The sequence below is a fragment of the Pelodiscus sinensis genome, chromosome 2 (assembly GCF_052426305.1).
Source record: "Pelodiscus sinensis isolate ZL-2025 chromosome 2, ASM5242630v1, whole genome shotgun sequence".
In the NCBI taxonomy this organism is placed as follows: domain Eukaryota; kingdom Metazoa; phylum Chordata; order Testudines; family Trionychidae; genus Pelodiscus; species Pelodiscus sinensis.
Genome location: NC_143053.1, coordinates 102,821,067 through 102,836,826, shown reverse-complemented (window position 1 = coordinate 102,836,826; position 15,760 = coordinate 102,821,067). Strand labels below are relative to the sequence as shown.

General features: G+C 40.3%; 1 protein-coding gene and 1 long non-coding RNA gene across 4 annotated transcripts; one reads left to right on the top strand and one right to left on the bottom strand.

The window, feature by feature from the left end:
* The first annotated feature begins 374 nt into the window (after positions 1-374).
* BLOC1S4 (biogenesis of lysosomal organelles complex 1 subunit 4) lies at positions 375-15,459 on the top strand. Of its 3 annotated transcripts, XM_075921128.2 has the most exons (6): positions 375-627; positions 2,034-2,105; positions 7,565-7,666; positions 10,055-10,189; positions 11,701-11,788; positions 14,722-15,459. In XM_075921128.2, the coding sequence occupies exons 1-5, from the start codon at positions 439-441 to the stop codon at positions 11,782-11,784; spliced, it is 582 nt and encodes a 193-aa protein (XP_075777243.1). In that variant the 5' UTR covers positions 375-438; the 3' UTR covers positions 11,785-11,788; positions 14,722-15,459. The 3 variants fall into 3 exon arrangements, with proteins under 3 accessions (XP_075777243.1, XP_075777244.1, XP_075777242.1); XM_075921127.2 differs by lacking the exon at positions 11,701-11,788 and having other exon boundaries at positions 377-627; XM_075921129.2 differs by lacking the exons at positions 2,034-2,105; positions 11,701-11,788.
* LOC142827149 (uncharacterized) lies at positions 11,152-13,965 on the bottom strand. The gene is made up of 3 exons (XR_012901607.2): positions 13,709-13,965; positions 13,452-13,561; positions 11,152-12,373 (listed from the first exon to the last, which is right to left on the bottom strand). It is a non-coding gene; the product is annotated as an uncharacterized LOC142827149 (long non-coding RNA).
* Positions 15,460-15,760: the final 301 nt, after the last annotated feature.

Genomic DNA, 15,760 nt, shown 5'->3' with positions numbered 1-15,760 from the left:
TAAATGTATAGAACTGCAACATGTAAGATTGTGCTGCTGCTGGCAGTAGTTTCTACAGGAGCACTCCCTTACAATGCTGTAGCACATTCCTATAAGGTAGGAGGCTTCCACATTACACTGGCCATGCACCTTTAATTACTAAGCACCTGGCCAAAGCCAGCAGCAGCCCTTGGACAATGGGGCGGTTCCCGTTCCGCACGCGCCAACCTCTGCTGTGGACGCGGCAGGACCAGGCTTCGCTGTAGCTACCGCGCCTGGAGCACTCAACTTCAGCCACGCGCCGGCTGCTACTCACGTGACGCTCCGCCCGGCCCCCGCCCTTTCGTTTCGCTCTTGCGCTTGACCCTACGAGGCTGCCGTCGGCGCGACCCCACCCGCCTACTCCCCCGCGTGACCGGAAGACCGAACGCACGGTGGGGGGCGCGCGCGCGCGGCGGGATGGAGGAGGAGGAGGTGGCGGAGCCGCCGGGCGCGTGGCTGAGTGGGGACAGCGGCAACGTGTCGCAGAGCCCCAGCAGCGCCTCGGGCATCGGCGAGGAGGGCGAACCCCCGGAGCTGCTGCTCAGCCGCGCGGCCGCCACCTACGCTGCCTACGTGCTCCCGGCCGGGCTGGACTTGTGCGCGCAGGTGAGGGCGGGGCGGGCGCGGTTTGTCCCCTGCGCAGCCCCGTAGCGGCCCGCTCGCGCTGGGCGGGCGGCGGTTGGGCCGGCTCCCAGACAGGGCGCTGGGCCGCGTGTCCAGCCGCGCGCCGGTGCAGACATGGTGGCTCCGTGTCCGCCAGGCTCGGCTCCGGCACCCGGTTTTTACTTCCAGCCGCACAGGAAGCCGTGGGGAGGGGAGCGCAGGTGAGCGAGGGGGCGGGGCAGGCACTGCGGGAAAGGGCAGCTGGGGCCGGGGGGGTCGCTTTATTTCTCGGGGGTGGGGGACACGTGGATTTCGGGCCCTGGGGATGTTAAATTGCGTTTAAGTAAACGGGTAACGGTTGGATATTTTTAGCAGCGGTTAAATGTTGGGGGGGGCTAGTTCCCCCCGCGCACCGGGCGCGTTACCTGGTGGGCCCAGGCTCTGTGCTTAGCCGTGTGCGCAGTTACGCTTTCACATCCCCTGTGGATGTAGACGATTAGCAGGTTACCTGGTAACCCTTACCAGCCTGCTTGCCAGTTAATCTGAGAGCCTGCAGGAACAGGCCACCCCACTCTTACCCCACCCCCTCCCCCAGCCTGTGGTGGGCCTGACTGGCAGGACCCCAGCCACAGCGAGCCTGGCGGAAGCAGCTCCCTGCAGCAGAGCAGGATGCTAACACTGGTTACATGTTGACACATGGGGGAGGGAGGTGGCTCTGTGAGAGCCAGCTCCCTGCATCTACCAAGTCTCCTCCCCCCCCTCCACTCATGCTGCTCCCTCTGATACTAGGGATGTTAAGAAGCATGTAATTTGTTAAGCATGTAGTCAACAAAAATTTGCTGACTACAAATTAATCAGTAAGGGTTAGCATTGCAAGCACTCAGTCCCAGCTCATGCCAGGTCACAGGGGCTGCTCCTCCACTGCATTAAAACTATTTTAGGAGCCGGGCAGAGAGGTACCCACTGTTGTTTGTTGCTCTTGGGACCCATTGCAACCTAGGACTGAGCTGAGGGCTCCTAAAATACTTTGAATGCAGTGCTGCAGCAGGTAGCTCCTGGGACGCAGTCTGGATTGAGCCAGGTATGGGGGGATGCATATAGTTGATAGCATTAACCAATAAACTTTTGCTTATCATTTAACTACACTATTACATCCCTATCTGATAGAGGCAGCAGTGGGGGATGCATGTAACTGCTTTACCCTGTACGCTATCCCGTCCCTAATACTAACATATACTATGTTGACATACTTTACGCATGCATAGATTTAACATACAAGAACTTGTGACTAGTCATTTGTGGTAGATCTTGTTGATTTGAAATGGTAAAATAGTGGCAGTTTCACTAAGGTGTATTTTTAGTTGTGATCTATGTTTTCTTGTCATCATAAAATATAACATATTTTACAGATTGAAAGTTTAGACAAGAGTCTAGATGATTTGCTGACCAGGGTTGATGAATTTGTGGGGATGTTAGACATGGTACGTATTGATCTCTCTAACTTTTGTATGGGTACTGCCTATTTTGGGGGAAGGAGGGAGAAGGGAGTTAGTTCTCAAAAAATTGGGTGGATGATTTTTTTTCCTTCAGGGAAATAACCAGAATATGACTAGTGTAAAGGTCTAGGTGTGCAAACAGTTACCGTAGAATTATCCAGTTTGCATGCAGTGATGAGACGTGTGCATAAATACAGGTGTGTAACTGCTCATGTATATTTGAGCATGTAGTTCAAGTCTCCTTTATGAAAATAGTAGCCAGTACAGTGACAGCAATTCAGAGACATATTTGTTGGTCATATTTGGCCCATAATTTTAATAAAAATATTTTTTCCCATCTTAAAACTAATACAAGTTAGACCTCCCTGGTCTGACACTTTGGGGACATGAGTGGTCCCGAACCAGGGAATTTGCCACACCAGGGAAGGTCAAGGATCCTGCCCCCAGCCACTGGGAGCTGTACTCCTGGCTGCAGGGCCATCCTGCTGCAGCCTGCTCAGCTGGGGCTACACTCTTGACCCTGGCCAGCCAGGGCTCTCTGGTCCAGCAATATCCATGGTCCTACCAGACTACAGAAGTTGCTGGACTAGAGTGTCCCAGATTTTAGAAGTTAAACCTGTAGAAGTATTTCTTTTAAGTTTAGTATATGGACCTTAATAAAAACCTATCTGTGCCATGCAGTGTTTGCAACCTAAATGTTACAGTATTAGGCTAGTACATGAGAACCAAAACATGAATTTCAGTGCTATTTGACCATTGGCAAAAGTGAGTTTTAAAAGCTTGGTTTAATTGAGAGAGAAGCAAATAGGAAATAGCATAAATAAAATACTGAAAAGTACATTCAATTTTATTAATTCTTCCTCTGTTCTAATAAGGTAAGTTTGCCTTGAAAAATGTGAATGAAAATTAACGTGCTGAGGCACAAAAAAGTTAGTAATTCACCTTTAATATAAGGAAAGTATTTTATATGCCTGCCCAGGAAAGAAAAATATTTTGAGGCAAGTGGATTTTGACAGGCTAATGATCTAACATTTGTTTTGGTAATAAATAAAAGGAAAGCTAGTTTATCACTTATTAACCTGATGTGCTTTTAATGATCAGTATTACATTGTTTTGTATTCCTGTTTGACTTCAGTCACTCTTGTTCAATGAGCATAATAAATTATTTAAGAACATAAGGGAGCTGCCCTGTGGGGTCTGACCATTGTCCACCTTGCCCAGTATCCTGTCACTAATAGTGTCCAATCCCAGAACTTTAGGGGGAGAGTACAGAACAGGACAGTTATGGAGCAATTTCTTCCTCTCCTCATAGTTTCTGGCAGTCAGAAATTGAGTGGCACCCTAACCATCTTCACTAATAGCCATTATTGAATTTTTAGGGGTCTCTAACAGATGCAGAATTCAGACCATAAGATTGCATTGCATGTTTACAATACTGAAACAGACTCTCGTAGTTTTTTTGCAACTTGATTGTATGTATGTATGTATTTCAGATTTTTCATGATATTATTTTACTATGTTTAACAATAAAAAGATCACAGAATTGCTAACTGGATATTATCCGGTATCCCAATATAAATAATGAGGATTAGTGATCATGTATAACAAAAACATTTAAGACCTCGTTTTTCAAATTCTGGGACATGCCACTCATCCTTTACCTGCTCCCCTCCGTCCCACATTAGCAGGGGGCACAAGGCCCTGACTGGTTTAGAACTTTTTTTCTTGTTTAAGTTAGCCCATGTATGCTATTATGATTCTTCGGGTACCCAATTCCACCGTGTGTGTTCTGGGGTAATGTGGGTATGAGGATGCTGATCCCAGAGTCTTCTAGTACCCCCGTTACTATTACTCAGCACACCCAGCACTGTGCCACCATCCTGCTGCCAGCCGATTCCCACAGAAACTGCCCAGCCTTGTAAGGAAGTGGGTCTGGCCCACGAAAGCTCATCATCTAATAAACCATCTTGTTAGTCTTTAAAGTGCTACATAGTCCTGTATTTTGTTTCCGCTACACCAGACTAACACGGCTACATTTCTGTCACTGAGCATGTGGACACACATGTTCGTGCAGCATCCTCTCTTACAAGTTGTCACTCCAGGCATCTGGAATTCACACACACAGTATGTGACACACAATCTCAGCCACGCTGAACAACATGCCGTCCAGAGTCTCAAAAACAACCTGGACATTATAATCAAACCAGCTGACAAAGGTGGTGCTGTGGTCATAATGAATAAGGCCGACTATAACCAAGAGGCAACCAGACAACTCTCCAACACCACATTTTACGAACCTCTCTCCTCTGATCCTGCCTCGGAATACCAAAAGAAATTACTCTTTCTCCTTAAAAGCCTCCCTACAGCTACTCGGGAACAAATCCACACAGAAACACCTTCTGACCCCCGACCAGGATTTTTCTATCTGCTTCCCAAGATCCATAAACCTGGACACCCCAGACGCCCCATTATCTCTGGTATTGGCACACTCACTACTGGTCTATCCAGCTATGTAGACTCTCTCCTCAAACCCTACGCAACCAACACCCCCAGCTATCTCCGAGACACTACTGACTTCCCAAGGAAACTACAAAACATCGATAACCTCCCCAATAACACCATCCTTGCCACCATGGATGTAGAAGCACTATACACCAACATCCCACATGAAGACGGATTACAAGCTATTAGAAGCACTATCCCAGAGGACACCACTTCCAATCTGATAGCAGACCTATGTAACTTTGTTCTCACCCACAATTATTTCCAGTTTGAGAACAACTTATACCTCCAGATCAGTGGCACAGCCATGGGTACATGCATGGCCCCACAATATGCTAATATCTTTATGGCTGACCTAGAACGACGTTTCCTCAACTCCCGTCCCCTTTTACCCCTTCTCTACTTATGCTACATCGATGACATCTTTATGATCTGGACGCATGGCCAAGAAACACTGGAGACATTCCACAGAGATTTCAACAACCTACACCCCACCATTAACCTCAGCCTGGACCGTTCCACACGAGAGATCCATTTCCTGGACACCACAGTACAAATCAACAATGGAAAATTAGACACCACCCTCTACAGAAAACCCACTGACTCATACAGTTACCTACATGCTTCCAGCTCCCATCCAGCACACACCATACGATCCATCGTTTATAGCCAAGCCCTTCGATACAACTGCATCTGCTCTAATCCCACTGACAGAGACCAGAAACTTCAGGATCTCTACCAAGAATTTATAAACCTCAACTATCCACCCGGAGAAATAAAAAAGCAAATTGAAAGAGCCAAACAAATACCTAGAAACCATCTACTAGAAGACAGACCCAAGAAAACCAACAATAGAACACCACTTGTCATCACCTACAGCTCCCAAGTTAAACCTGTCCAACACATTATCAATAAATTACAGCCTATACTGGAACAGGACACTAAACTCCAAGAAGCTCTGGGAAACAGACCCATAGTCTCCTATAGACAACCACCTAACCTCAAGATGATTCTTACCAACAACCACAGGACATACCACACTAATACCAACCCTGGTACTTTCCCTTGCAACAAACCCCGCTGCCAGCTTTGTCCACATATTCACTCTGCTAACACCATTATTAGGCCTAACCAAGTGAGTTATAAGATCAAGAATATGTATTCCTGCGCCTCCAGAAATATAATCTATGCTATCATGTGCCGAAAGTGTCCGTCTGCTATGTACATTGGACAAATGTCTCAGACACTTCGCCAAAGAATCGATGCCCACAAAACAGACATTAGACAGGACATTAGACAGGATCACAAAGAAAAAACAGTTGCTTGCCATTTCAACCAGAAAGGACGCTGTCTCAATGACCTACTCACCTGCATCCTACTTCAGAAGACATTCAAATCTGCACTTGAAAGGGAATCCTCTGAACTGGCATTCATGCTAAAATTCGACACTCTCCGCAGGGGGCTGAACAAAGACCCCAGCTATCTTACCCATTACAAAGATAGCTTCCCCAATTATCACCTCTAATACTATTAACTCACAGACATCTAATCTTCCCCACCTCTGATATCATTAACTCACAGGCATTCACCTTCCTTCCCCCTCCCCCCCGCACCCCTCTTCTGTTCTGAAATGTGATTTGTCCTTTTCATATGTGTTCATTTTTTTAATTGTATCCTTTGGTATATAGCTGTGACTATTTTCTTCCACTATTTGATCTGAGGAAGTGGGTCTGGCCCACGAAAGCTCATCATCTGATAAACCATCTTGTTAATCTTTAAAGTGCTGCATAGTCCTGTATTTTGTTTCTCTCACACAGTATGTGAGCCTCCTCCCTGGATATGGGGATTCCAGCTGCAAACTCAACACACGCTTTCCCTGTGTTGAAGGAGGTTCACATGGGACATGAATCTCTCAAGGTGTAAACCTCTGGTATAAGACAACTTCAGAATTACATCCTTTACTTGGAACCAAATGCCTAAAAAAGAGAGCCAGAGACAGTGAGTAAAAGCAGCTTGCTTGTCTTGGACAGAAATAATATTTAAAGATGTCCCCTAACTACCCTTGGTATTGCACCACAGAAGAGACCCATCAGATCCTATAGCACCTTCTTCTGATTAAAAAGTACCTTACAAGTGATGTAGCTTCATATGCCCACTGTGAGGAAGGTGTTTTCTACATTTTGGTATTGTTCTTGTAATATCATTGACAGAGCAAAACTGCACACCTCACATATTTTTTGTGTCTCTATACTTCTCCAAGAAAAGCTAACTTCAATAAGATGTTGCTGCAGGTTGGCATATTCAGTTGTTTGAGAAAACTGTTTGGTTGTTGAGCTTAAGGGAAAGAAAAAGGAGCAAGTCAGAGGAGAGACCGAAAAGATAAAAAGCTTCCTAACAGAAATAGCACCTCATATTAATAAAATAGGTTGTCCTCTATCTGAATGGCAGGAATCATATTACAGTCATGGATACCTTAGGAAAAGCTTGAAATGTGTTCAGTGTAACTACGATAAAAATTGCACTTGAATCTCATGCTCTTGAGATTCAAAATCACAGAGACACTATGGTGGTGTGTGAACTTTTCAGCATCCCCATTTTTTGATCTATCAAATAGATTTAATGTTAACACTTTAAACACTTTCTAAAGTGTTTTGTCATTTTTGAATGAAAAGTGTTGAAAGTGCACAACTTTATTGCACTTTGGCTTCTATTTTTCATCATTGGCAGAGACCTGTGCTATTTGGAAATACTTATGAGACCAACAAATGCTTGCATGTGTTAACACAGACAATACCTGTATTGATTTGTTTACAACCGTCAAGATTCAGTGGCTTTAACTAGATGTCACTAACTTCAGTATTAGAATATATCAAAGTTATTGTGCAGACATAGTCATTATAGTATACACTTAATTTTATGTAATTTGTTTGGATTGTTTTTAGATTCGAAGTGAGACTTCTCAAGTAGTCAATGAAAGTGTACCTCAAGTTCATACAAAAGCTACAGAAATGAGACAGATATATAGAAAGATTGACAAATTAGAGGTATGTATGTTGATGTCATTTATTTATATTCCTTTTCTCAAGGGGATGTTGCAAACTGCATATTTTAAGTCAGAGTTGCAGACTTTTTATATGCTTCAAAAAGTTTCTCATGCTGAATTTAGCAAGCCTGTTATTTTTTTGCCTTTTTGTTTACACCTGTAAACCAGTGTTTTCCACACAAGGTATCAACTAGTAATGTGGGAGCTGAGCATTACATTATTAATTGGCTGAATGTGCCAGTCACTAATGCTTAACTGTTCCTGTTGATTAGATGCTGGAATTCTATAGGAAGCACATACTTAAATTCAAAATTTGTTTGAATTTAAGTGTGTGTGTGTGTGTCAACACGTTCAATAAGCCAGCGTTGATATAAACCGAACAAAAAAAATTCATTTCTTTAAATCAGTGCACTAGTCATCTGTATGTTTTATCACAGTAGTGTTCCAATATGGTACATGTGAGAATTGTACATGCATTTTGTACAGTATTATAACTTACTTAGTTTTTATCTGAGAGAATGAGAAATGTTGTTGACTAACTATTAAAGGTAATTAACATCCACATCTTAATACAGGTTTAATGTGGGGAATTAATAGATTTTTTGGTGTGTGTGATTTCCTGAAACTGCCAGGTTTCTTGAACTGAGTATCTTCATTTATGTTCATGCTCACTATTTGGAGCAAGGCAGATTTTTCAACTCAATAATACCACTTATAATTTTTGATAGTATCTTTCATACTGAGTTTCTCATGGAACAATTCAGAGTTAAACAGTGGAATACAATGAAAATTGAGTTCCAGGCTAACATTTGCAAAAGCACCTACATAACCTAGGTTAAAATCCTATTTTCTAAAGTGATTTATGCACTTAGGTGCCTAAAATTCAGTGACAATCAACGGTATGGAATCACTTAAGGTGCTTTTGAAAATGTTACCCCACTTAGGCGATGAAGAATATTAACTATTAAGATTTGAAATAGAGTGATACAGGAACAGTTTCAGCTACTGGGAGCTGTGGATTAGAAAACTCTTATGCCATCATTGTGGAAGGACAGGAGTTCATTGAGTGATCAGTGCAGAGGAAGAGAGGCTAGGATTGTGAAGACAGCAGAAAGAAGTCATTGGATTTGTGTTAAAACCTGGAAAGACAATTCTAAAATGAATGGGGAGTTAGTGGGTTATATATGCGTTTGTTTCAGAATGTCTTTGACTTGATTCACTTTTAGCATATTGATCTAAAATCCAACATGGGAATAACATGAGGAAACAGAATGCTACAGCCACAGTTTGGTGCACTTGTTGCCCTGAAACCATACACAATTACTAATTTCCTAGTGGGTGTTCAGCAGTGGGACAACAATGAATCTCTCAATCTGTTTGTCCATATGTGTCAAATTGACAGCAAAGATTTTTGCCCTCTCTTCTGCTTTTAAACCTGCAAACTTTGCTTTGTAAAACAAGCCCATGCCCCGTACAAATGAAGAGGGATGTAAAATTCCTTTAAAAAAAAGTTAACCATTTAAATATTACGGTTAACCATGATTCCACAGGTGACTGTTCCAGCCTGGCCCGGCTGTCAGTTAACTGGTTACCTGGTAAGAATCACCTTTAGGAAGTGGTTAACTGGTTAATTAGTTAATTCTTTACATCCTTACAAGTGAATGCCACAGCATGGTGATTGAGAGGCAAAATGGACCAGACTAGTGTTAGCAGAATTAAACTGATAGGATGTGTATGGGAAGTTAACCAGACATGCACTTTTTACAAGGATGGCTAATAATCACTTATTTTTAAAAATTGAATTTTATTTTAATATAATTTTTGTTTGTTAAATTATAATGAGCATAGCTCTTTAAAAATAGACGTGTTTAAAATCTGTCACTAAATATGTGAAAGCCTAAACTTTCTTGTCCACATCTGAGCGCCACAGAAACTTGTTGGCATAGAAGCAATTTCAGAGCAAGTGCTATGCAAAACAATTAAAGTATGATAACAGTTTGTGTATTGCTACTTCCCAAGAGAAAGTTTTGTTTTACGTAAACAAGCGTTTTACCACTTTCAGTTAAATAAAGCTGTACACTTGTCTCACTGCATTAAATCAGCCTGCTGAATGCAAGTACTTTTATAGTCTCTTTTAAAAAAAACTGGTCCGTCTTATTCTACCCAACTTCCAAATTATCAGGTTCCACATGTAGAAGGTTGCACAAGTGGGTCATTTGTGGCACAAATTTAACAATGGAGATGACACAAAAATACTATTTTATGCTCTTTTGGGGTTGTTACCTGCAATTATATTTTAGTTTCCACCTAATCTGAACCTCTTCAGACATCTTGTTGGGAAATGCTCTTACAAAATGATGAATAAAGGTTTGGTTTTGTTTCCAACTAGGCCTTTGTAAAAATGGTTGGAAATAATGTGGCTGTACTGGAGGAGCAGGTCACAAAAGCAGAAACAGACCTTGGAACTTTTCCAAACACCTTTAAAAAATTTTTACATACTATCAGTGTACCACCTTTTCTTAACGTAAGTATGTGTCTGTCAAGGTTTGAATGAGGTTTTGAATGAAGTATGTGTCTGGTAACTTTGAATGAGGCTACAGTGAAGTTCTGGAATGGTCTTCCAAAGAGAATAATGGGAGCAAAAACACCAATTAGTTTCAAGACTGAGCTTGATGAGTTTATGGAGAGTGTGGCATGAGAAGAGTGCCTACAGTGTTACATGGCCCATTCTTGATTGCTATTGATAGAACAGAAAGCAATGGTCTCAGGTTTCAGTGGGGGACGTCTAAGTTGCATATTAGAAAAACTACTTCACTGGGAGGGAGGTGAAGGACTATGCATGGCTAGAAAGCTACACAATAGAAAACTATTGTGTCTCACACATGGCTGAGGGTTGAGGTCAGAAAACCTGTTCCCTTCTATGACACTAACTGTGCAGCCTTGGGCAAGTTATGTATTTAACCTCCCAGTGCCTCATTTGCGTTGTTTATAAAATGGAAGTGATAATGTATTTTGCAGTTTTGAAAAGAAAAAATATTTCAGGACAGGGCTTATTTTTCTAAGCCATTTAGCAATTTTTCTTTTTGTATTGTAGTAGCACCTAGAACCGCCAGGTATGGACAAGGATCCCATTGTTTGCTTGTTACAATAAAAATAGCTTTTATATAATATTACGGTTACAATTTTTTATTCATAGCTATGACAAGGCTGCTCTACTGTGTAAAAAAGGCACTGGAGTGCTAGACTATCTGTGGCTATCAATTTTTCACAGTTTATTGGTTAAAGAGATTATTATATAATTTTATTCGAACAGTAGGATCTGAAAGTCAGGTTGTGTTCTAGATTGAACTTTATGCATTAGCTGAACATTTATTACTCTAGTAATAAACTCTGTAGTTGAAAATTAATTAATTTTTGTTGATGTACAAACTGAACTAGAATCCAAATCTCTCCACTGTAGAAGTGCAGTCCAAATATAGAGATGCGTTTAGACCAAATCTTTTAAGAACGAAGATGCCATTTTTACCAAGCCCTTTTCTGAACATAGTTTCTTTCATGCATGGGTTCTTCAACAGACTATTCACGTGCATAAATTTAAGCAACTACTTACATGTTTGCAGGATTGCAGCAATAAACAATAATTCATAGGCTATAGCAAACATTAATTATCCTAAGACTTGCATCATAGCTTTTTTTCACCTGCTGTCAACTTTCTGAAAATCTTTCATTTTTGACTGAACTTCTTTGGCTGCAATTATTTTCATTTTCCAGGCTTTATTTATTTGTTTGTTTTTTTACCAAATCCCTCATATGAAGGAAGTTTTGGTTGTTAAATGATGTATTCAGTGGCAATATTAGATGTTGTGTAACTGGATGAAATCTTAGAAGTTACATGACTATTCGATAGACCCTGGGGGCAGTTCTGGCAACCAATGTGCTCCCAGACCCCCTCCCCCCCTCAAAGACAGGGGCTGCTGCCAACCCACACTACTGCCTCTGTATACAATTATTGGTTAATTGTGTGTTCATCGACAGGCTGACATCCCTAGTATTCAATCTCGTTTTAAGACTCTCAGAACTTCTGCTCCTGTTGGGACACTGGTCATACCCAGGTTGTGAGAATGTAAGTTTCCCTCACCTCCAAATGTTACTGAGGGGGCAGGCTTTTTTATACTGCTAAAATTTGAATTGCGCACTGAGCAGACTTAAGTGACTATACTTATTCACTTATCAGGACACTCAGTGTAAAAAGCAGTTTGATACTTTGCCTGCTCGTGTGTTCTTTGGACAACTTTTGTCGCCTTAATTGTGTTTTAAAAATATTTTCTCTTCCACTTTGCAGTATGGAAAAACTGATGCAACATAGTAGAAACTGCACACAGTAGAAAAAGACTCCTAGAATTTTTCAGTTATCTTACATGTTTTTACAATGCTAGATAAAAATTTTCAGACAGAAGTGATTTTTTTAAATTGATGGTATCCGTTTGTTTTTTCTAAATTTAGCAAAGACTTTCTTTTAGGGATGCAAGCCATATAGCAAATTGCCATTTGTCACATTTATGTTGTGAATTGCTGATAAGCAAGTTTGTTTACAGTTTTATTAAATTTTCCTATAACCGAAGTGTCAAAGGATTGTCCTCATACTTCCCAAATGAAGTTCACTTTCTTCCTTGCTGCGGTCAGTTTCATTACTACAAAAGTGAGGAGCCTATGAAAGCAAAGGGTAAACTAATTTAAATTTTAGACCCTAATGATTACAAAGGGTATACTAAAGTAAATTATTAAATGGCACTTTGTCAATATTCTTGTCAGATGTTTGCATTGCGATATCAATAGTTTGGATAAGTTTAAGGAAATACTGAGTTGATGGATTTATTTCAGTTACTTAAGACGAAATTATTTAGGTTGCCCAGCCCAGCTTTTTAAAAAGACAAAACAGACTTTTACAAGTTACCAAAACATGCAGAAATAAAATATTTTTCTATATTTTAGGAAAGTTTGAGTATACAGAGAGCATCATCAGTTTTGCCTTTTGACTTTCTTTAGCAAAAACAATTTCCTATGATTCATTTAAAAATGTTTTTTAAAAAGTTAGTATTTAAAAATTCGTATTTATGTACATTACTGGCTTTTTTTATTTTTAACAGTGTCATTATTTAACAGATCCATATCTGTGCATGAGTGTGCAAACTGAAAAGTCATTAGATTTTTTTTTTATATATATTGTATGTTCTTTTAAAAAAAAATCAGCAATTTAATCTAACCTTTGGGAGTTATAAATCATGAAGCCACATGAGTAGGCTTGGAAGGCTTTGATTTATATCAGTAAATGTCAGTAAACATTGGTTTCAGTGTATACACACACTGAAAAAAGATTTAAATCTACGGCCATTAGGGATGTAATAGAATAACTGATAAGCTTGGGTTTATTGGTTATTGTTAACAGTTATACGCAGGCTCTCGCCCCCACTCCTAAGGAGCCATCTGCCACCCTGCACTGTGGCTGCCTCTGCAGTATAAAGTTTATACTGCAGAGCCTGCAGCTAGCTCCTTGGGAATGGGGCCAGCTGGCTCTGGTTCTGGTTCTGGGGAGCCAGATGCACTATGGGCTCTGCAGTATAAGCTTTCTATTGCAGAGCCTGCAGCATAGCATGTAAATTCTGAGATTTTCAGTGATTACACAGTTACCTAAATAACCACTTCTTGACATCCCTAATGACCATCTAAATTTAGGCAAAGTATGAAAAATATTGCATGAGAACTTAGTTTGAATTAAGAATACTTACTTTGTATATTTTGATATGTGGTGTTGACAACTTGAGTTTTAATGGTTAAAAGCTTTAACTCTTTGAATCTCAGTGTTTCCTGTCATTACATCTGTTATCCCCTTTTGCAACTGAAAATTTGTAAAAATGAAAATAAATTCTTAAACTCCATAATTTCACACAAGTGTGAATATAAATAGATATTTTTAACATTCTTCAAAGTAAACATTGGCATTTTCATCATAATTATATACAAAAATAAAAATCATATTCTGTACCTATGTATGAATTAGCTTGATTCTGAGGTGGGTCTCCATCTGTCATATGATTTCTGCCCTAAAGGAAGTAAAAAATGTCAGTTAACAGTAATGTCTCCTCACCATCCTACATACATATAACATTTGTTACATCATTTCATTACAGTTCATATTTTTAAAAAATATTTAATAGACTACTTTTAAGTTGCAGTGTTGCTCTAGTCCAGTGTTTCTGAAAGCATTCAGCGAAATCATTTTCAAACACATTAACTGGCCGCCCCAGTTTGTTTATTTACTCGCGGCTCCCATTGGCTCGGTTTCATCCTTTGTAGCCAAGGTGAGCCAGGCCACCGCTTCTCATGACTCCCTCTGGCTGCAAAGGACAAAATGGAGCTGTGAGGCTCCATGGCTGCGGCACCAGTAAATAAATGAACTGGGGCTGCCAGCTAATGTGTTTCTGAAAGTGATTTTGCTGAACGCTTTCAGAAACACTGTTCTAGTCTATTAATGTCAGGTTATTTCTTCTTTTCTTTAATTATGTACTTTGTCATCTGAAGAAGTGGGTTGTACTCACGAAAGCTCATGATACCAGCTACATGTTTTGTTAGTCTTTAAGGTGCTGCTAGGCTATTTGTTGTTCTTTAAATTTTTCTACTTACAGACTAACTTGGTTATCCCTCTGAAGCTTTTGATAATAAAGTTTCACATAGTTGATCAAGAAGTTAGAGAGAGGCAATATTTTTGGGATATAAAATAACCAAATATCTCATTTCATTTTATTATAGTAACTTCATTAACAACAAACAATCTGTGTGTGTCTGTCTCTCCTCGTCCAGACACAGACTATAGAAACAATGTAAAGAAAAGGCAATTTTTGTAAGAACTGTGCAGCTTGTACAAAGAAATTCTTGTCAGTTACGAAGAGACAAAAGGCTTGAGGTTAATGTTTTGTGCAAATATAGCTCATTACATAACTGAACTAAAAAAGTGGTAAAGCAAAGGCAAAAATCAAATAAAATGTTTCTTAATCACAGAAATCATCTTCCTCAAGGCAACACCAGACCCTGTATGAGCCTCCACCCCTTTTCAAGACTGAAGACTACTTTCCCTGTCTCAGTGAGCCATCTTATTCATGATTTTGCTTTTGGTTGACATGTATCATCCAGAAGAAAGAATGGCAAATGAATGAAAGTAATGCTAGCATCCAAGTTGCTGCCTTTCTATGCATATCAGTGGCAGATTGCCATCCTGACTGTGTGCCACCATTGTCTATAAGCTGTTTCAGTTATTTTTTATGTATTATATATGATTACAAAAGTCTTTCTAAAACAAGGCTTATAAACTCCTTAAACACACTCTAGTAGGAAAATAGATAAATAGGAGAAATGTCTTTTTTTGTACTTTAATTTCTGTGCTGCTGCCAGTGTTAACATACCACAAGTAGCACCTGTGGTGACTGATATGAAAGAAGGACAAAGTTCTATACATTGTCTCCTAGGAATGGCTCAGGTCCTGTTCTTCAACATCTGGGAGAGAAATGTACTAGACTGAAAATATGTTGGAATACTCTGAACTGCTATCTCCACCAGACTCTGAGAACAGCAGTGTGATGACTTCTATAATGTCAAGGATAAAAATATAAACTTGGAAGTTCTATTTGATACATGTATACAACCTTGACTTTTGTAAATAATGCCAAAATTATATATGTACGATTACCAAAGCTCTTGTAATTAAAAGGATGTAATTAAAGTTGAAGTAGTTTATTTGTATGGATGTTTCTAAGTGGTTATGGTTTGTGATCATATGAGCTTAAAATTGCCTATGGGGTGCATGTTTCTATGAATTTTCCAGTATTAAGGCATTGAGCAAAGATCACATTGAATCTCAAAAGTTAAGCTCCAGCGAGGAGAAATCCAAGACCCACATAAGTGGTATGTATGATAGATGCGGTGCCTGTCTTTGAGCTGATAATGCCCCAGTCTCATTGGGGGGCCTCTTTCAGAGATAGTAGAACCACATGGCTGGGGAAAAGGGCGGTTCTGGTGTGGAAGGTGGATTGTATACATTGGA